This window comes from Nicotiana attenuata, unplaced genomic scaffold, assembly GCF_001879085.1.
Source record: "Nicotiana attenuata strain UT unplaced genomic scaffold, NIATTr2, whole genome shotgun sequence".
NCBI lineage: Eukaryota > Viridiplantae > Streptophyta > Magnoliopsida > Solanales > Solanaceae > Nicotiana > Nicotiana attenuata.
Genome location: NW_017671077.1, coordinates 110,131 through 133,231, shown reverse-complemented (window position 1 = coordinate 133,231; position 23,101 = coordinate 110,131). Strand labels below are relative to the sequence as shown.

Here is a 23,101-nt window from a genome sequence, read left to right as displayed (position 1 = left end):
AGACCCAGGAAAATACCTAATGCATCTGTTAATAATGCACCTGATACTGCACCTAGTGCATCTATTGTTGCTGAATTTCCATCAGCTTCAACACATCATTCACTTGGCAATTGATTCTAATGTTCTGCTCCTAATACTGCACTTAGTGCATCTGCTAACTCTTCTATTGCTGCTAAATTTTCATTAAGAGCTATACCTAATCCTTCTACTGCTGATAGAATTTCATCAAGTACTAGAGAAAGAGGAAGAGTAAGGGCAAGGGAAGGTAGTGGAACACATCATTCACTTGAAATTTGGTTTTCATGTTCTGCACGTAATGCATATGATGCACCTAATCTATCTATTACACCTAATTCATCTATTGCTACTAGAGGAAGGGGAAGGGGTGGGGGAATGGGTATGTTTCAAGCTGAAAATGGCTTCACAACTTTTAATGGAAGTGTTGATGCAATTATATCTGCTATTATCTTTCTCACTGTACTTTAAACTTACTAAGCTATTTTTGTATAGCCTAGAATACAAAGTAGCAGAGTAGTATCCACTAGATCATTAACAATGATAACAAGTTCATCTGATGTAACTGGTGATATTGGTTTCAAACCAACAAGTGGACTGAAGTGGAAAGGAAAACAAGCAATCACAATAAGAAGGCTTCAAGAAATTAAAGATCAATCAAGGTCTACCGGTTCAAACAACCCAAACCAAAATACCACTTGTTCACAACCTCGAGACCCATGGAAATTACTATAGCCCTACTGTTTTACTTCTCCTATGGTGTTTTTTATCATATGAAGCTAGTGGAATTGTTCATATGAAGCTACTATTTGTATTCTTGTTAGAATGGTACCATTATTTTTGTTGTTTTGGTACTGCAAATACCCGGTATTTAAATGTAATTTTGAAGCTTTGTGTTCATATATAGTCTTGAATATAAGTTCTAGTATCCTTGAATTCTGGAATTATGGACTGAAATTTGTGTTCCTACTGAATTTGGACTGACATTTGTGTTGCTGCTAAATTTTTAAGTAACTTAGATTCAAGGTAGTAGAAGTTAAGTGTTTTATGCATACACGATTGGTTAGGATATTACGAAGTGCTGGGCAGTGTGCTAACTTTACTGCAAAGAGGCTTCTTTTTTAGCCAAAATTTGCTCAAACAATACTAAGTGAAGTTGACAAGAAAAGAATTGTGAGATCAACCAAACTAAAGTTCCATACAATATCAAAATGATGTTCCATTACCAAAATGAAGTTGACAACCAAAACACGTCTAACTTAGCATGTCCGACATTAGTGAAGTTCCATTACAACAACCAAAGTGATGTTCTATTACGACAATAATTACCTACTATGGCAGATCCATTTGATTTTTCTTCAAATTTCCAACTTGGATTAAGCTACTAACACACACAACAACTACGCAAATCATAGTACACTAAATGAATTTTCTACACGAGTTCCTTCTATTTTTTTCCTTCATACTCTTCTCTTTTGAATCTTCAAGATCATCCAAATACATATTAAGACACTCGTAATTTTCTTCTAACTCTTTGATTTTGTTCACCGATTTTGAAATAATAAACTTTGATCTTTCATCAACACTTTACTTGTCTCTCCATCTGAAAAATTCAAATTCGTGGCCTAAAATTTAAAGAATACAGTAAGGATAATAAAGTAACTTTAATTTAACACTAAAATTCATATTAATCGACCAAATTAGAACCTGAAACATACTTCATAGTGAGGACAAGACCAAAATCTTCTTCCAAGATTGCAATCTGACTAGGAAGTTTGCATTTGTAGCAAACTTGTAACGACCGACCGATATTTTTGAATGTTATAGTTTTGTTCCCCCAATTACTACTTATTCTATGCTCAATTATTGTTATGTGACTTATCGGAGCAGTTAATATGGTTCCTAGGATGTTTCAGAATAAATTGGGACACTTAGTCCCAAGGTTAGAAGCTTAAGTCGAAAGACTTGACCTGATGTTGACTTATGAGTAAACAACTCCAGAATGGAGTTTTGATGGTTATGTTAGCTCTGTATGGTGATTTTGGACACAGGAGTGTGTCCGGATATTGATTTGGAGGTTCGTAGGTGATTTTGGCTTGAAATGGTAAAAGTTGGAAAATTAGAAGTTTGGAGAGTTCAGAAGTTTGACTGAGAGTTGACTTTGTGGTTACCGGGCTCAGACTTTGGTTGCGGAAGTTGGAATAACTACGTTATGTCAATTATGAATTGTGTACGAAATTTGGGGTTAAACAGAGTTGATTTGATAGGTTTCGGCATCGATTGTAGAAGTTGGAATTCCTTAGTTCATTAGGCTTGAATTGGGGCATGATCGTATTTTTAATGTTGTTTGATGTGATTTGAGGCCTCGACTAAGTTCGTACCGTATTTTGGGACTTGTTGGATTTGGTTGAGGCCCCAGGGGCCTTAGGGGTGTTTCGGATGGATATCGAAATGGAATTGGACTTAGGAGAATTTATAGGTTGTTGATGTCTGGTGCCATCACACTTGCGGAAGATTGGTCACAGGTGCGTGATCGCAAAAGCGAAGACATGGTCGCAGGTGCAGTCTAGGAAGAGTTGGGAAGTGTCGCAGGTGCGAAGGAATTATCGCATCTGCGGGGAAGGTCTCTGCAGATGCGGATTATGGGAGGCTAGGCTGAGGTCTGCAAAAGCGGATGATTTCTCGCAGAAGCGCACCCGCAGATACGGAAGATTGGCCGCAGGTGCGCGAGGTCGGGGGTTGAGTGTTTTCCGCAGAAGCGGTTTTTTGACCGCAAAAGTGGCTGAATGGACCGCAGAAGCAGAACCACTGGCAGTGTTTAAAAATTCAAGGGTTCCAATATTTTTATGATTTTTGGACTTGCAAGCTCGGTTGGAGACGATTTTTGAGAGGGATTTCACGAGAATTCTTGAGGTAAGCCTCTTTTGTTATTTTTATTCAATAATATTATTTACCCATTGAATTGCCCACCTAGTTTATGTGTTTCTAAGGAGGAATTTGGGAGTTTTGGACTAGGATTTGAGAGTGAAATTTGGGGATTTGAGTGACGATTTGGTGTCGGAATTTAGTATATTTGGTATGGTTAGACTCATGGTTAAATGAGTGTTCAGATTTGGTAAATTTTATTGGATTCCTACTTGTGTGCCCGGGGTTGAATTTTTGACTTTTGATTAAGAACTTATCATTTTCATATGGAATTAATTCCAATAGCTTGTGTTGAATGTATCTAGTTATTTGTGTCTAGACGTGAGACGTTCGGAGGCCGATTCGCGAGGCAATGACTTATTGGAGTAGAGATTTGCATGATTTGAGGTAAGTAACACTTCTAAACTTGGTTCTTAGGGTATGAATCCCTAAAATTACGTGTTATGTGATTGGTGTTGAGGTGACACGCGTGCTAGGTGACGGGCGTGTGGGCGTGCACCTTAATAATGGTGATTCAGTCGATTCCGTGGAACTATGTAGTCATCTTATCTGAATATTATTATTGTACTCTATGTGTTAGAGAATTTGAGCAGTAATTTAAGTTGGAAACCATGTTTAGGCTATGTGCTGGTGCTATTGGGGCCTACAACGATCGCTCTTTGCTGTTGAGTTATTTGCTTAATTGTAGTTATGTACTCAGTCGCATTCAACATTTCATATCATATCTCAGTCTCTGTTATCATATATTGTCACATCATGTATCATTGATTTGGGCTGCTTGACATGAGTGTTGTGAGCCCAAGAGACTGGAGAGATTGATGACTAAGTGAGGCCGAGGGGCTGTTTGTGAGTGATATTGATGGGATCGGGCTGCACGCCGCAGCAGGTATTATTAACTCATGATGGGATCGGGCTGCACGCCGCAACATGCATTATTGATTCATGATGGGATCGGGCTACATGCCGCAACAGGTTTTATTAGCCCTTGGGCAAGACCCGCTCCTCCGAAGTCTGACATACCAGCAGCGAGCATAAGTTCTATTGACGTATGATGGGATCGGGTTCCACGCCACTGTGGGTACTGTACAGTACTGAGTGATTGAGTGTGTTGAGTGAGAATTGAGGTAGCTGATTTGGTGTTCGCAAATTTGAAGGTTTTACTATTTCGGAGATTATTGAGGTTGCTGCTTTGGTGTTCGCAGTCCTTGACTCTCCTCCTTTATCTTTTAGTCTTATTTATACTGTTCTACCCTCCTAGGTAGTGTTTCAGACCACGTTATTATATAGATGCTCATGTACTCAGTGACACCCGAATTTTGGAGAATATTGTACTGGGTCACGGTATTATCTTATCAGTACTTATGAGATTTTCTCTTGAACTTATATTATTATATTTTCCAAATTTAAAAATGCGTAGTTTTATTGTGAAAGTTGGCTTGCCTAGTATTGTGATAGGCGCTATCACGATATGTGAGATTTGGGTCGTGACAAAAATGCTATGTTTGCATCGCACTTCACCATTGAGCATTGGATTGTCTTCATCTATGCGCAATTTATTCAACTTGGTATCTGGCATTCCTAACCTAAAATTTCATATATAGAAATTGGGGAAAAAAATTTCAAACCCTAAAATTACAATACGATATCAAAGGGAGGAATTTATACAAAAAATTATCTTACTTGTTCAAACTAAGAAAAATTTAGACACAAACATAGCTTCGAAGCTCTTGAAAATGGCTGCTAAAAATGGGATAAAGAGTCTTTTATATTTTGAAGAAGAGCTCTTCAAAGTTAGCTTTGAGATTCACACATGGCCATTTCGTATAGGTTAAAGCCTATTTCTCTAAGTACTACGCTCTTGAGAGAGGTTTTTACTAATATGGGTGCAAATAATTACGGGAAAAAAGGGCTTGGGGGACAAAGGAAAAATCTATAGTTCAAACTTTGTACATAGGTGTCACACCCCAAACTTGAAGAGGCCGGCACCCGGTGCCGTACTCGACCCGAGCATACCACTCTGTAACTGCGAACTCTGGAGGGGTAACCCTCAAATTAGGCCGATGAGGCCATATTCTGAATGGTCTGAAAATAATGTCTCTCTTATTTGTGGGGTAAACATACCCAAAAGTTGATATATATAACTGTGTCGGCCGATTAAGCCGCCATGAACATCTACTGATATAAAAGTATACAGGACTCGTCGACAAGCCTCTAGAATAACTGAACTGTACCATGATCGGGACAGGGCCTCGATCTACCCATCAAACATGTATATATAAAATGGACTCCAAGGTCTAGACCCGGTAACTCCGAGGAAGTGGACTTACCAACCAAGCTGATGTTTGACTCTGTCTGCTGAGAGGGTCTGTCCAACTGTTAATGAGGACTTGCAGGCATGAAATGCAGCGTCCCCGACAAAAAGGACGTCAATACGAAAGAATGTACCGAGTATGTAAGGCAACAGAATAACTGAAAGCTGAAACTGAACTGATAATAGAATAACTGAAAGTAACTGAGAGTCAAAGACAATCTGAACATATGCTTACCTGCTGATGCTGACTCAACTCTCTCAATATAGTAAGTAAAATATATGTCCGACCTTATAAGGCTCAGTATATGTAACTGCTCTGCCGTAGTAGGCTCGCTCATAGGTGCTCGGCCATACTAGGCTCTGTATCTCTGCCATTTTGGGCTTGCTCATAGGCGCTCGGCCACAGTAGGCTCGGTGTATAACTCACCATCTGATTAGAGGTTGCCCAATAGGGAACTGCCCATCGATTATAGCTCGATCGTGGTGAAAATACTGTAATACTGTACATATATAGACTCTCTGCTCTCTTGGCTGACAGAAGACAAAATTAAACTGAATATGAAGTCCCGATAGGGGAGAATGCTGTAACTTATGAGACTAGGAAAATGTACATAAATTCAGGGATATGAACTTCTCTTTATGTCTCGTTATCAAACACATGTAGTTACTGGATCATGCCACAAAGAAAGAAAGGTTTAGCCTTAACATACCTTATCACAATAGTTCCAATAACCACGTTAAGATCATCTTGTTGCCCCTTAATCTACAACAACGATAATAATACTATCATCAAGTTATGGAAGGTAAAACTATCACACAATGAACGACAAGCTTATTTTGTAACAAAATGGGCAGCATCTCCCCTATAATCTTTACTTTCCCCTAATTCGACATAACACCAACAACTCAAGAACACAAAAATAACAACATATATACATCATTTTCCAACCTTATATCCATCACAAAATACCACAAAACAGCCCAACATACCCCTATCACTCCATTCACAAAACGACAACCATAGTAGTGATAAACAACCCAAAAATGTAACGACGACGACCAGACAACCACCCTGCCATTATGTGGTGTTTTTCCACACTCTTTATCCTCCAAAACTCCACAAAAACAGCAGCAAAAGAGACAATCCAACAGCAACATGAAACAGCCCACAAAACAGTCCACAACAAGTTGAACAACTCGAAATCACGGCTCCGATCACCCCCCCGTGAGTTCTTACAATTATTGAATGAATTTCAATGCTTTAACAGCATAAAAAGTGGATTAGAAAGGGCAGTATACTTACCATATTTGGTGAATATTTCATCTCCTATCTTGATTCTTCAACCCTTAGGCTTTTCTCCAACTAGAACTTGAAAAGTAGAGAAAATTACTTAGGGTTTTGGGTTGAATGTTTGGGAGGATTTTGCTGGGGTGTACATCTGATTTTTTTATCTATTATGAGTGTAATATCTGAAGGAAATCATCCCTTAAAAGGGCTCTTTTGCCTACCTTGGAGCTTTTAATTGAGGCCTCTCCTTTTGGCAAGTAGGTGATGCACCTACTTGTCATCTACCAGTCTGCATAGTCTCGCAAAAACGTGAATATCTCTCTTTTCCAATGTGTTATCAAGGAAATTTTTACATCGTTGGAAACTAGACTCATAGATCTTCAATTTGGTAGGTAGATCATCCCGTAATTCCATGTACGTTGGGAGAAATGCTCAGCTATATTTGACCTAATTTTCAGCATATTTATGAATGTAACTTGTGATGACCTTTGCCAACTATTGTTCCACAACTCGCTTTAATTCAAAATGTATTACACAAATATCATAATACTAAGATAAATCATAACATAACCTGCTTATCGTGTTAAGCACCCTATTATCACCCCAAAAGTACATGTTATAACTTTCCCAACTTGTCGACATTCAACGAAACATATTTTCTTCAATTGGTTTAGCTTCTAAGCCTTTCAACCCTCTTGGTACTTGCAGTCCATGATCTTAAATATTTATGACCTCCAAGTTAACATGATTAACTTACTTTATGTACTTTCAAAGATGATCTCATTTCAGATCTTACATCAAATGACTTACGACGTACTCTCACGTACGAAAACATGGGGTGTAACATCATTCCCCCCTTCGTCCTCGAATGTTGACTGATGCACTTATCAGTTTCATAACTTATAGCTTTTAGGAATATCTTAATACTGTCCTTGTCTTCTAGGCCACTGCTCTATGAACAAATCCAAAGGCCAGGGCATTCCCCCCTTTAGGCCTCTTTCTCACACCACGACCTGTGGTCGGAACTCTTCTGATCTCGTAACTGTTGCGGCCTTCTGTCATGCAGCCTGTACGACTTTGTCTTGTATGTGCGCCTATGCGACTCTTCTGTCCTTTTTCCTCCAGCTTTTAGCCAATCTCTAGGCCTCACTTTGGGAACATATACATAACTATGGCAAGTTGTCCCTCTAGTCATCTATATAGGTGTACTGAAGTCCTTTGCTTGGTACTTTGTCGAACTTACGACTATTTCTATATCTTGTTTCATAGCCTCGGATATCTATCCTTATGGCTTTATTGCATCTAGGTAGGTCATACTATAACATACCACATGCTTTGATTTATTATTACTGAGGTCTGCTACCAAACTCTAAGTTACTCTCTCGCTGCTTATCCTATATGTATAAATCTAAGTCCTTTAATGCGTTCTCATTACTATTCATCTTAAGAATGACAAACAAATCCCATCTCGTACTTTGGAACTTTTATCCAACTATTGTTGATTCACCTTATGTTGATCTATAATCTACCACTGATAACTTGAAACTCTTATGTAATATATTGTCACTAGGGCTCACGTCTCATCGGGGAACATCTGGAGTTATTTGCTTGATCCACTTAGGGTTAATACTATACTTCAATAACCGTATTTCATAGCAACGTGATTCATCTTATGAGGTTGGGGGCGTATTCTAATCCCGTGCAATTCATGAAATACCTTTTCTTAAAATCATTACCCAATCAAAGGACTAAACGTCATCCTCTTATCTATCACAATTACACCCTTATTCTACCACCAGGGAAGCATTCCATCTCCTTTAAATTCTCCTAGTCTTAAACTCCTCTAAGTTTACTCAGGCTATACTCAGCTTTTTATAACTTATGGAAACCATCAGCTCTCTTGTTGTGATGGGTTTAATCCCGAGGACTCACCTATTCTCGTCACCTTCTCACTCACCTTTTCTTATCCTTACTCTTATCCACCTAAAACCTTGTTGCTCTACCATACTTTAGTTTGCGACCTACACATATCTATTTATGGTACTCACAACCTTCCTTTCACTTCCTAGCACCATACATTTCCTTATGTTATTCTGGAACCACAAGCAAAACATCACGCCATCTCTAGCTCTTCTGTACTCTCTTAACTAGACCTCTCAGTACTTGGAAACGATAGGGTGGAAGATATGCTAGTAATGACACCACTATCATTTATGGATACAGAATCACGGCGTTTCTAGCCCTGTATATGAAGTCTAGACTATTACCAAGCTTCTGTATTTGAGTATCTCGTACCTTCGTTACCTTTACCTTACTTACCTTTAAATCTCGCATCACATATTCTGTCTCTTTCATAACCTCCCTTCCACATAGGTGGAATTCACATCCATAACTTGTATCTCTAATATAATACTTGCACCTCTGGTGCATACACAATCCGGTGGGAGCTCCATACTAACTTCTTATGAGGCTAGTACTCTTCTAACTAGCTTTATCGTAGAGCCATTATAGAATATGACTATTGTACTATCTCTCTTGTACATAAGATATTAAGGGTGATTCTGCAATGTTCTCAATCACGATTTCTATAATTATCTTGGTCTAATAATCAGACTCCTAATTTGCTTAGATGATGTAACTCTTTAGTTTCCTCTTCTCTCTCAGCCTTTAAGTAGGCTTAAGCTATCTTCTGATCTGCGGCTCAAGGTATTAGTTATTACTTTAGCCCCTCGTGGACGCTATGGAACATCCATGATATAACCTTCTATCAATTCAAGCTTTTGTCTGTGACGTGGACTCAATTCTTTCTTTTAATTTATACTAGAGTCTCCTGTAGCCGTATCATTGTCAACATATATGCTGTATGGATAACACTCCGAAATCTTAAAAACATTCATAATGTAACTAACACGAGGTCATTGATCGAATAATTCCTTTCGCGCCTTTTCATCCTTCTTTAAAAAGCAAGCAATTACTTTTCCTGGTCGTTCTGCCCCTTGGTGCATGAGTACTTGACTTATCTTAGTTCCCATAGCTATTGGAATTTTGTGCAACTCATATAATCTCGAATATTACTTTTTTCCGTTCATTAGGCATGATAGGTGCCACTTTCTTATGGAGTGTGTACAATATTGTAGTAAGACTGTTGTTATAAGATCATTTCCTCTTTAGGTCACTATGCTTAGCTTGAAGCCTTCTTCCTTATTTTCTCAGCTAGTGTTTCGTTGCAGTGCTTAGGGAAGACCCTCTGGCTCTTGTAAAGCTGCGAGCTTATTACACTTTATACCCCACGGAATTTCTAATGTTCGTAGTCACCTATCATTATCCTTTGTTACTTTCCTCCATGCCCTTGGGCTTGTAGGGTTGCTTCTGAATAGAAAATTCAGTTGTCTCCCTAGTGGCACTCTCTTTTATTTCCGTAACATTTACACTGTACCTTCTACTACCCCAACTCCTATCTGAATATTTCTTGAGGATTACGATATCGTATATGAGAGACTGAATTTCCTATGCTGGGTTTCACTACGTTTATCTTGCATGATCTACTGATTTATCTGAGACCTCTTGTCTAGCCAGAACCAAGCTCTTTCTGAATCAGTACTAACTACTCGTCAGTCCATGCTCATATTTATATTTTGTGTAACCTCTCTTGAGTTATGTCTTTTGTCTTAACTTACATTTTGCACTGGCTCCTAATGTATCAAATATTCATTCGTACTAATTTATCAATAACATCAGGTGTGGGAACCCTTACTGCCTCTCCCAACTTCGTGCTTGCATAATGTTCTTGAGTCGTAGCATATCTGTAGGATCTGAATAAATGCAATCTCATTACTTCGCCTTTTTACTACATTCTTTCTTTACTATTCCATAGTTACTTGAACTACATAACTCTGACTTACTACCATAGCACACCATCTTCCCCCATTTAGGGGAGTACTAGCATTTAGTGCTATGAAGATTTACCTATATATGGTTTACCTTTTCATCTTTGGCATCTTTTCATGTCTTCACTGACTCTTACTCGCCTTGCCGTAACTCTTCTCTACCAAGGATAGCTTAATTCCTTATGCACGAGGGTGACACCTAGTGTAATTGGCACACTTAGTTCCTTAGGCTTAACTTTGATCAAATTTTTTGCTTTGGCGGAATGTCTTCCTGAATGACCTTTAAAGATTATTCTTATGTTGTCCATTTTATTATTACTGGAATGCGATCTTTGAAATTCTCTTGATGTCGACTATTATCACATCATTTGTTCCCTAATTGATGTTCAGTTTATCTTGTTCACTAGCCCATGATGATTTCTCTTACTCCTGGGGTCTAAATTTTTGTTCTGGTAATCACATTGGACTCACCAACTCATTTCTCGCAATGAGAATATGACTTTTGGTCTATACTCATTTATTGTCTCAAGGCCTATCACCTCTTGTCTTTTCCTTCACTTAGACTATAGACTCTTTTATCATATCATATTATGATTTACCGTTACCACCCTTTTATCACATCTTACTCTTAAGCTTCATTTACACCGTTCTTATTCTCCTGCTAATATCTCTGTTTATTACCTTATTCTAAAAACTTCAACAAAACATTCTTTCTCTTTTAGCTCCCCTTGCTCTATCCACTGGCTCTTCGGGTCACCTAGCATTCTCTTTTTACTAGGGACGGGAGACATACAAAGGTAAATATTTTTCCCTTTTAGGATTCCTGCCCGTCTTCTGAAAATTTTCTGGACATTCTAGTATTCATATCTGACTGTTCTATTCTAGGGAGCACCACTTGGCTGTCTCACAAGGAGATGTATTACCACGTTGGCACTATCCTTCGAAAATTTTAGCTAATGATCACAGTTCATCCACCATTTGGGTTACTCTAACCCTAGCTGGATCCTGATGTCCCATCTTTCTCTTAAACAATGAATGTTAGTTCCCACAGGACATAATTAAGATGGGTGTGGCCAATTGTACATACTTTTGTTACTGTTAACGGTAACTCAAATACTTATATTTCTCTGTCTGAATTTTAAAAACTGATTATCTTCACTAATTGGGTACCTTTTACCCTTTTTCATATTCCTTTTATTATCTGTTGAGACTTAATACTTTTACCTTCTAATACTCCCATGGCCTGCTATTCGTGGGGTATATTAGATATTCCCGTCTTAGGATCTTAATTAGGAAATTCGAACATCCAGTATGCACGATCTGATAGGGCCTCAAACTGAGCCACATTGTCAAAAATTCTCTCTCTACTAGTGCCCTTACCTGCTGCTGTATTAGTCCTCTAGCTAGCTGTAATTTTTCAAATTGCAAGTATCTATAAATTAGCAAACATAAGTCTTGGCTCGAATTTTTATGGCTCATCTTTATAGCACGATGTGGATTTGAAAGAAGGGTAACATACTCCTAAATGCCTTGTAGCTTCCTATTTATATAATATGGTGCACAACACATCTATAAACAAGGCTCTACTAGACACGGCATGTAGACTCCCTAGGATAGAACTGCTCTGATACCAAGTTTGTCACACCCCAAGCTTGAAGAGGCGTGGCCGGCACCCTGTGCTGTACTCAACCCGAGTATACCACTCTGTAATTGTGAACTCTAGAGGGGTAACCTTCAGCTTAGGCCGATGAGGCCATATTCTAAATCGTCTGAAAATAATGTCTGTCTTATTTGTGGGGTAAACATACCCAAAAGTTGATATATATATATAACTGTGTCGGCCGATTAAGCCGCCATGAATATTTATAGATATAAAAATATACAAGACTCGTCTACAAGCCTCTAGAATAACTGAACTGTACCATGATCGGGACAGGGCCTTGATCTACCCATCAAACCTGTATATATAAAATGGACTCCAAGGTCTAGACCCGGTAACTCCGAGGAAGTGGAGCTTACCAACCAAGCCGGTGTTTGACTCTGTCTACTGAGATTGGCTGTCCAACTGTCAATGAGGACCTGCAGGCATGAAATGCAGCGTCCCCGGCAAAAGGGACGTCAGTACGAAATAATGTACCGAGTATGTAAGGCAACAGAATAACTGAAAGCTGAAACTAAACTGATAATATAATAACTGAAAGTAACTGAGAGTCAAAGATAACCTGAACATATGCTTACCTGCTTATACTGACTCAACTCTCTCAATATAGTAAGTAAAATAGATGTCTGGCCTTATAAGGCTCGGTATATGTAACTGCTCTACCGTAGTAGGCTCGCTCATAGGTGCTCGACCATACTAGGCTCTGTATCTCCGCCATTCTGGGCTCGCTCATAGGCGCTCGTCCATAGTAGGCTCGGTGTATAACTCACCATCTGATCAGAGGCTTCCCAATAGGGGCCTGCCCATCGATTATAGCTCGATGGTGGTGAAAATACTGTAATACTGTATATATATAGACTCTCTGCTCTCTTGGCTGATAGAAGACAAAATTAAACTGAATATGAAGTCCCGATAAGGGAGAATGCTGTAACTTACGAGACTAGGAAAATGTACATAAATTCAGGGATATGAACTTCTCTTTATGTCTCGTTAGCAAACACATGTAGTTACTGGATCATGCCAAAATGAAAGAAAGGTTTAGCCTTAACATACCTTATCACAATAGTAACCACACTAAGCTCGTCTTGTTGCACCTTAATCTACAACAATGATAACAATGCTATCATCAAGTTATGGAAGGTACAACTATCACACAACGAACGACAAGCTTATTTTGTAACAAAACGGGCAGCATCTCCCCTATAATCTTTACTTCCCCCTAATTCAATATAACACCAACAACGTGTTGACACCCAATTTTTCCCTAAATATATATTTTTCAATATGCAAAATACTTTCAAAACAGCATATATAAGTATATCCAAGGGTTTTATTATTTTTTTTCACAATTTTCAAAGATTTAAATTGATTTATTTTCCCTTTATTATCTATAAAATCTCAATAATTACTTCCAAAACTATCATTTTGGTGATTTACCTATTGTATTCTCATATTTATGTTAAATGTAGCCAATGGAATTTTTGTACATTTTTTACAAATTTATTTAGTATTTTTAAAGCTAAATTGCATATAATTGCAATATTATCCTCTTTTAAAATTTAATTGCATTTAGGTTCACAAGATTAGGTCTGGTATTTTTTAATAATTAATTATGTACTATAAATCATTATAGTACCTTTAATTTATTTACAGAAATTACCTTATTATTTTTATAAATTAAAATAGGGAAAAGTGGCTATTTAAATTATATCCAGATTTGGATTTCAGTTGTAGCCTAAATTGAACTCAACCCAGCCCAATTTCATACCCAAGTAACCCGACCCAAACCCTAAACACACCTACCCGACCCAACACCAATTAAATCATGGCCGTTGATCTGAAAGATCAACGGCCCGTATTGATTCTTGCCTTTTTTAATCCTAAACCACCCCCAACCCTAATCATTTCCCAGAATCCGCCGCCCTAAGATCCTCTCCTCTCTCAGTAACTCTCAACCAAACCCTAGCCCTTCAACCGCCGACCTCTCTTCTCCGGTCATCTCCGGTGACTTCTCATCGACTCCTAAGCCTCCAATGGCTTCTCTCATGCCATGCTTGCCTTCTCTAAGGTCTTCAAGGGCCCAGGGCCATGCCGACTCACATCTAGGGTCTTTCACTTGTCTGTTCTTGGCTACTCCAGTGTAATTTCGAGCAAAATCACGCTGCATTGGTCACGATCTTTGAGTTTTTGGACATGTTTCTTCGTCTCATTATGGGTTCTTCTGAAACCCTAATTTCTGCCTATATCTCCTAGATCTATACAGACCTAGAACGATTTGAGTTTGTTACTTTAATGTTTTACACTGTCCTTAAGGTTTTCTACAAGAATCATGCGGTTTCAAGTGTTTTTAATCTTCTTCTAAAACTAGGGTTTTCGGAACTTCTTTTAAAACCTTGTTTAACTGATTCTTTGTGTTTTAACTTATATTTCTTGCATATCTTGACTGATTCTATGAGTTTGCTACATCTTTAACTCTTCTATGTTGAGAGCCCTAACTTTTTAGGGGGTTCTTTGTTTGGTTTTGTGTATCAGCATGACTGGCCTGTTCTCGTTTTTGAGTTTCTGTGATTTTTCATGACTATCTTGCCTTGATATATTTCTACTCAGTTTCTTAGTCTAAACTTACACTGATTCCATGTGCTTGTGTTCATCCTAACTGTTCAAAACTTGCCTCTTTCTCATTGAATCAATATTGTTTGATTCTTACGTTTGCTAGAGTTGTATGTCGACTCTTAACCATCTATGTCTTACTTTATTTATATGCAAAACACTGACTCATGACTTTCTTTTAATTGATTCTGATTTCCCTGTTTGTTGGTCTAATTTGATCACTTTCCCTTAAACCTTCGATTCCTACCCTATCTACTCAATTCGATTGATTTGTGTACCTTTTCCACATTGGTTTTTGATTCTTACTGACTATCTCCATAATTAGAGTTTTCTGAACTTAGCCCTAATTGTTTATCCTATACTTACTGAATTTGAAATCTTTCCTTGTTGGTCGTACATTGATTTCTTTCCTTATTCGTTACTTGTCCTTACCGTTTGAACTAATTCCTTTAGTGCTTGTACTGATTTTGCTCTAATTGATTCTGAGTTCCATAATTACTATACTATTATGATTCATGCCTTATTTTACCTAGTTTCGAACTACTATCTATACATAATCTCTCATTAACACAAACACAAGAACTTTCTAGTTCTGAACACACACTTACACTCAAAAAGAAAATTCTCTCTCTTGCTTATTACTACTTGTGCTACTGTTTGCTTAGCCGGCTGAATGCCAAGGCTATACTTTGAAGTCCTGCTTACTTTCTTTACTGCACTTTGCTTCTTTAACGGGTATGTTCTGATTAATTTTTTTCAGCATCAACAACAACATGTTTCTTTACTGTTTCTTTCCTTCTAGTCTGCCTCCTGTTTATATTTAGATAGTTCCATTATTAATGCATGCTATGCTCTGCCCTTCTGTCTGAATAAATGATTTTGTTATTTATCATAGCTTGTGGACTTTGAATCCCTATCCCTAATGTTGTTAGTATCTGTGGTTGGTTTGGGGCATGACATCATTGAACATTGCTATTCATGACCTAAACTTGATCCCTTTGGGATCACAACCTCCATGTTTCCCTTATCTGTTGTGTGTTCTGGTTGATTTACAGGCATGTCAGCACTTCCTATTGCTGTCCATGCCCAAAGTTAACCCGTGCCTAAGTGTATAGGCTCCTTTGCAATGGATTCCCAATCCCCTGCCCCCTTTTGTGAAGTTATTGATTCCCTGAGATGTTAATGGCTATCCCCCATCACCCTTTCCCTCTCCTTTATTCCCTCAGCCCTTAAAACTCTGTTCCTGCACTCTCACTATCTTCTTAGAACTTAAGTTCTGGCCCCCTCATGTGAGTCTTGCCTTGGGGCCCCATGAGCTCCCTCTGAACTTGGACATATGAGGGCTGGCATCTCCACACTGCACTCATCTCTATTCTGGTTGTGTAACTTGGGTGTGAGCATTGCCCGAGGTCCTATTGAGGCCCTTAGGGAACTCTGACACACCCAGGTCTGAGAAAGGCTTTAAAATCATGGCATTGGCAAAGATACGGTTCCTTGCATATCTCAGATAGGAAGTCAAATCAGGCTTTCCTATGGTTGTAGCTTTTTCTTTCATTCTTTCTTTTGTAATTCAGTATTTCTGGTTTGTAATAAGTTGTAATAAATATTTGGGGATGGCTAGTGAAAAGGGTTGGGTGAACATGTATGCTCAAGGATAGAAAACCTGCCTATAGGACTATTTAAATTCTTTGTGTTCAATTCTGTATTTTTAGACACCATGTCTATAGGGTTTATCTCATTTTCTCCATGATCAATGTCACACCTTGATAACCTGCCTATAGGACTATTTGAATTCTTTGTGTTCAATTCTGCATTTTTAGACACCATGTCTATAGGATTTATCTCATTTTCTCCATGATCAATGTCACACCTATATAACCTGCCTATAGGACGTATTTAAATTCTGCATGCCACTTAGATATCATGTTTTAGGGTCTAAACAGCTGTAAATAAGTGTCATGTTCATAATGCTGAAATCAGTAACATATAGAAATCATGCCTATAGGGGGTTCTTAAATAAATCTAATTCGCTTCATGTTATATATCATGTTCATAGGGTTTAATCAGCAATAATAGATACCATCACCTGCAGAACTTGAAACTGGTCTGTTTTAAAATCGGTCTATTCTGAATCATTTTTAAACAATCTAATTCCCTTACTTAACGAGATTTAGCAAGCATGCCTATAGGATCTCAAACAATTCATTTTTTTTACTGTTTCGCCGCTTTCTGAATTAAAGTAGGTCATTCCTATAGGACTCCGTTTAAACACTTAGGCAAGCCTTAGGTAATAACATCAATAAAACTGAATTCGCCTTTGTTAATTAGTAACTGATCCAACCAGCAGGCAAGCCTGATTTGGGTTTCTTATCTGAGGTATCTGATGAATCTGGCTCTGAATCAAACTCCCCACGTCTTTAGTATTTTTAATCAGACCTAAAAAAAGTATGTGCAAGTCATGCTAATTATGTGTTTTTTTTGTTTAAGGAGGTGTATATGAGCCTTTATCTGTTTATGTGTTCTCCCCAACATGCAGTACGTGTTTTTGTATGTCGCCTTAGATTTTATCCTTTGAAACAAATCAGCCTAATATCCCTTTCCTTTAGGAATAGTAGTCCTAAGTGCCTCCGGGACTGATAGGAATGGGACGGGTAAAAGCATGCAATAGTAATCGAGACCAATCCGCGCTTTAGAACCTTAAACGGGGTGGGAAAGGGTAGATATGGATATGATGACCGGTGCACTAATGCCACGTGTAGCCCCTCTTCTGAGGAGTGATTACCGGGTATTGCATTGATGTGATCCATATTTTAAATAAACCTAGAACCCCCTTTCCCTTATTTCCCTTTTCTTTTAAAAGCATTGCAACTCCTTGTTTAAAATCAGCTTTAATTGCTCTCTCATACTTTGTTCCCTTTCAAACATTTGTTATTTGAAATCCCCTCTTGATTGAGCCTTATTTGTTTATATGTTAATTGCACCCCAATTCACGATGACTGTCTGGCCGGGAACCACACTAGTGGATCCTGAGGGGTTCCTAACACCTTCCCCTTGGGATAATTTCAATCCCTTACCCAATCTCTGGTTAATCAAACTTAGAATGGAATCTCTATTGGTGTCCTAATGCACATTAACTCATTAGGTGGCGACTCTTCAAATGCTGAACCCAGTTCCCAAAAGGAATGAGTTGCCCCAAAATGTCATAAACCCGATTTCGCGAGAAAAAGGGGGGGGGGGCGCGCGACACAACGCAAGGACACAAAAATAACAACATATATACATCATTTTCCAACCTTATATCAATCAAAAAATACCACAAAACATCCCAACATACCCCTATCACTCCATTCACAAAACGACAACCATAGTAGTGTCAAACAACCCAAAAATGTAACGACGACGACCAACCAACCACCCTGCCATTATGTGGTGTTTTTCCACACTCTTTCTCCTCCAAAACTCCACAAAAACAGCATCAAAAGAGACAACCCAACAGCAACATGAAACAACCCACAAAACAGTCCACTACAAGTTGAACAAGTCGAACTCACGACTTCCGATCACCGTCCCGCGAGTTCTTACAATTATTGAATGAATTTATATGCTTTAAAAGCAAAAAAAAAGTGGATTATTAAGGGCAGTATACTTACCATATTTGTTGAATATCTCATCTCCTATCTTGATTCTTCAACCCTTAGGTTTTTCTCCAACTAGAACTTGAAAAGTAGAGAAAATTACTTAGGGTTTTGGGTTGAATGTTTGGGAGGATTTTGCTGGGGTGCACATCTAATTTTTTTTATCTATTATGAGTGTAATATCTGAAGGAAATCATCCCTTAAAAGGGCTCTTTGTCCGACCTTAGAGCTTTTAATTGAGGCCTCTCCTTTTGGCAAGTAGGTGATGCACCTACTTGTCATCTACCCGTCTGCGCAGTCTTTCGAAAACGTGAATTCTCTCTATTCCAATGTCGTATCAATGAAATTTTTACTCCATTGGTAACTAAACTCATAGATCTTCAATTTGGTAGGTATATCATCCCGTAGTTCCATGTACATTAGGAGAAATGCTCAGATACATTTGACCTAATTTTCAGCATATTTATGAATGTAACTTGTGATGACCTTTGCCAACTTTTATTCCACAACTCGCTTGGATTCAAAATGTATTACACAAATATCATAAGACTAAGATAAATCATAACATAACCTCCTTATCATGTTAAGCACCCTTTTATCACCCCAAAAGTACATGTTATAACGTTTCCAAAATGTCGATATTCGATGAAACTTATTTTCTTCAATTGGTTTAGCTTCTAAGCCTTCCAACCCTCTTGGTACTTGCAGTCCATAATCTTAAATATTTGTAGCCTCCAAGTTAACATGATTAACTTAATTTTATGTACTTTCAAATATGATCTCATTTAAGAGCTTACATCAATTGACTTACGACGTACTCTCACGTACGAAAATATGGGGTGTAACAATAAGTTGGGGGTACTTATACATTTTTCCTATTTATTTCTCCATATAGAATTAGATATTTTTACAAGATTGAGTTTACTTGCTATATTTGAATTTAGTTTTCTAGGTTGACCTGCAATTCAAATTTACAAAAATTTACGTTGATTAAGAAATTAGAATTTTCATATGGAATTAATTCCGATATCTTGTGTTGAATGTATCGAGTTGTTTGTGGCTAGATTCGAGGCGTTTAGAAGCCGATTCGCGAGGAAAGGGCTTATTAGAGTAGAGATTTGCATGATTTGAGGTAAGTAACACTTCTAAACTTGGTTATGAGGGCATGAATCCCTTTAATTACGTGTTATATGATTGGTGTTGAGGTGATGCGCATGCTAGGTGATGGGCGTGTGGGCGTGCACCGTAGTAATGGTGATTCAGTCGATTCTGTGGAACTGTATAGTTATCTTATCTAAATATTATTACTTTACTCTATGTGTTAGAGAATTTGAGTCGTGATTTATGTTAGAAACCATGTTTAGGCTATGTGTTGGTGCTATTGGACCCACATCGGTCGTTCTTTGCTATTGAGTTATTTTGTTTGTTGCAGTTATGTACTCAATTGCATTCATCATTGCATATCATATCTCAGTCTCTGTTGTCATATATTGTCACATCATGTATCATTGGTTTGGGCTGCTTGGCATGAGTGTTATGAGCCCGAGAGACTGGAAAGATTGATGGCTGAGTGAGGCCGAGGGACTGTTTGTGAGTGATATTGATGGGATCAAGCTGCACGCTGCATCGGGTACTATTGACTCATGATGGGATCGGGCTGCACGCCACAATTGGCATTATTGATTCATGATGGGATCGGGCTGCGTGCCACAATAGGTTTTATTAGAGCTTTGGCAGGATCTGCCCCTCCAGAGTCTGACATACCATTATTGAGCACATGTTCTATTCATGATGGGATAGGACTGCACGCCACAACAGGTACCGTACAGTGCTGAGTGTGATGAGTGAGAATTGAGACAGTCAGGTTGAGTATTCTGAGAGTGTGAGTATGTGAGGCTTTCATTGTGTTGCATCACATACGATATGCATATTGGCATATTGATATAGAGATGTCATATTCCTCATATCACTCAGACTTGGCATATTTTATTCGCATTGAGCTTAATTGTTAAGCCTGAAAGCATGTCTACATTTACTGTATTGTGTACGAACGAATCACGAGTTTTCTCTTAGTTATTATTGTCCTATTTCCTGCCATTTCTATACAGTTAAATTCTATATTTGGACTGTGTTGGTTGAGCTCGTCACTGCTTTCAGCCCAAAGTTTAGACTTGTTACTTATTGCATTGGTTGTACTCACGCTACACTCCGCCCTTCGTGTGCAGATCCAGGTATTTACGGGCACGGTAGTTGCTGATTTGGAGTTTTTACCAGTTCAGAGATTATCGAGGTATCTACTTTGGCATCTGCAGACCTTGACTCTCGTCCTTTATTTTTAGTCTTATTTATGTTGTTCTAGCCTCCTAGGAAGTGTTTCAGACCATGTTATTGTATAGATTCTCATGTACTCAATGACACCTAAATTTTGGGGAATACTGTAATGAGTCGCGGTATTTTCTTATTAGTACTTATGAGATTTTCTCTTGAACTTATATTATTATGTTTTCCAAATTTAAAAATGCGTGGTTTTATTGTGAAAGTTGGCTTGCCTAGTATTGTGATAGGCTCCATCACGGCATGTGAGATTTGGGTCGTGACAAGTTGGTATCAAAGCCTAGGTTACATAGGTTTCACAAGTCATGAGTAGGTTTAGTAGACTCTTGTGGATCGGTACGGAGATGTCTGTTCTTATCTTCGAGAGCTGTCGAACCCTTAGGAACTTCACATTCTTGTATTCTTATCGTGCGAATTTGCTGATTTCGATAACTAAACTTCTATTATTCTATAGTCTCACAGATGGTGAGGACACGTGCTATGGGATCGGGCGGACGGTCACTAGTACCAAAAGCTAGGGCCACGAGAGGTTAGGGCCACGGTAGAGGCCGAGGTGCAGCTCGTACAAAAGCTAGAGCAACACTTGTAGATCTACCAGTTGCTCCTACTCAGGAGCATGTTCTAGAAGTGGTTGAGCCGGTGAGACCAGCTTAGGCACCAGTTGTGTCCATTGTGATTCCAGGCCATCAGGAGGCTTTGGCCCAGATATTGATTGTTTGCACTAGCTTAGCTCAGGCGATTTTAGTTCAGGTCGGGGGATGTACTTAAACTCCTGCCGCCTATACTCCAGAGCAGGTGGTGCAGGGACTTCTGTTACATCTCGCGTTTTCGTACATTAAAAGTTTCGTCTTCAGTTAATTGACGTAGACTCGGGGATGAGATTATCTTGAGGTTGACGTATTTATGCTATTTATAACAAGCGATAAGTAAGTGTCATGAAGGATAAAGGGTACACGGATTAAAGAAAATGAGTTTCGTTGAAGGTTGCCGATTTGGGATAAAATACGGGTCGAGCGATAATACCCGATATTTATGGACTAGTACCATACAAGGTACTATATAACTGTGATAGAATGATGTATAAAGTATATTAAAAATAAGTAGAATTTTAAGTAATTTGAGACAATTTTTAATTATGCGGGTAACTGGTTAATTACCGGACAACGGCATATTACCTAATTAACTAATAAGTGGATAAAGTTTAATAATTTCCACCCCTTAATACGTGGCAGCTAGCCACATTGTAAAGAAATGACTAAGTCATTTCTTTGTTAGGTGGAAAAATAATACACCTTCACCCCATTATTTTCCATATTCAGTAAAGACTAAAATCATTAGAATGATAATCATTCTTACATCAAAGCTCATTTTGGTCCTTATTTACTATCACGTAGCAATTCTACAGACTCAGAATCTTGAAACAAAAGGATCAAAGCAAATCCTTTTGGTGCATAAGGAGAAGTAGTAGTCTTCATGGTGTTAATAGCCACAAGAAAAGTTCCTTTCAACCAAACCTAAAGTTAGCCATCTTTACAGAACATCTTGCAACCAAAACTTTAAAATCCAGAACGTTAGCAAGCTGCAACAAAACGTTTTCCAACCCAAAAATCCTACGACAATTATTGGAAGCTTATCAACGTACAAATTTTGTGGTTCTAAAGGAGTACGGTGCAACCTTTTCCAAGAATATCATACGGATTTTTCCCCGCTCCAGGTATGTTAAGGCCATTCCTTCTTTCTTTTTGGCATGATCCAAATTATACAGAAGAAACGAGTAAATGCACATTTTCCATAAATTACTCTTTTCGTAGAATGCTAGAGATGTGCTTATTCTTATTCTCCCATAAGTCTTATTATTCTATCATCTGTTCATGGCTCTCAGAAAAATACGTATTTGATAAGGTTTATCCGAAAGGTATATTGATTTTTATGGCATTCCGAGAACATCCTATTAACGTATTTCTTATGCATCTCATGCATCGTATTCATTTACACTGACCCATGATCAGATTGCGTTATATACGTGTATATATGTATAGTATATGTATATGGGCTATGGGAAAAGGTTACGGTATTATATACGCACCACCACCCGATCAGTTGGTATATGTTGATGATGTTGCCCACAGTGGCCGAAACGGTATGATGGGATGCCCTTAGAGGCTTGATGATATTATATACACCTATACCTATGCATGACACGATATTTATATGCACGTGCATGACATTATAAATGTTTCAGAATTTTACAAAGTTATTCATATTTACAAATGGATTTCTTTATTCCATGTTTCATCTATGTCTTTTACGTACTAGTTTTCATGCCTTACATACTCACTACCTTTTTCGTACTGACGCCCTATTTCCCGGGGCCTGCGTTTCATGCCTGCAGGTGCAGGTAGGAAAGCTGAATATATATATATATATATATATATA

The 23,101-nt window shown here is 38.3% G+C and overlaps 1 protein-coding gene across 1 annotated transcript in view; it reads left to right on the top strand.

Annotated features, from left to right (window-relative positions):
* The first annotated feature begins 555 nt into the window (after positions 1-555).
* LOC109205735 (MAP7 domain-containing protein 1-like) overlaps positions 556-23,101 on the top strand; it is a 26,898-nt gene continuing 4,352 nt past the window's right edge. Inside the window, exons 1-2 of the mRNA XM_019368478.1 lie at positions 556-677; positions 2,541-2,737. Of these exons, the coding sequence (XP_019224023.1) occupies positions 556-677; positions 2,541-2,737 (319 nt within the window). The remainder of the gene's footprint in view (positions 678-2,540; positions 2,738-23,101) is intronic.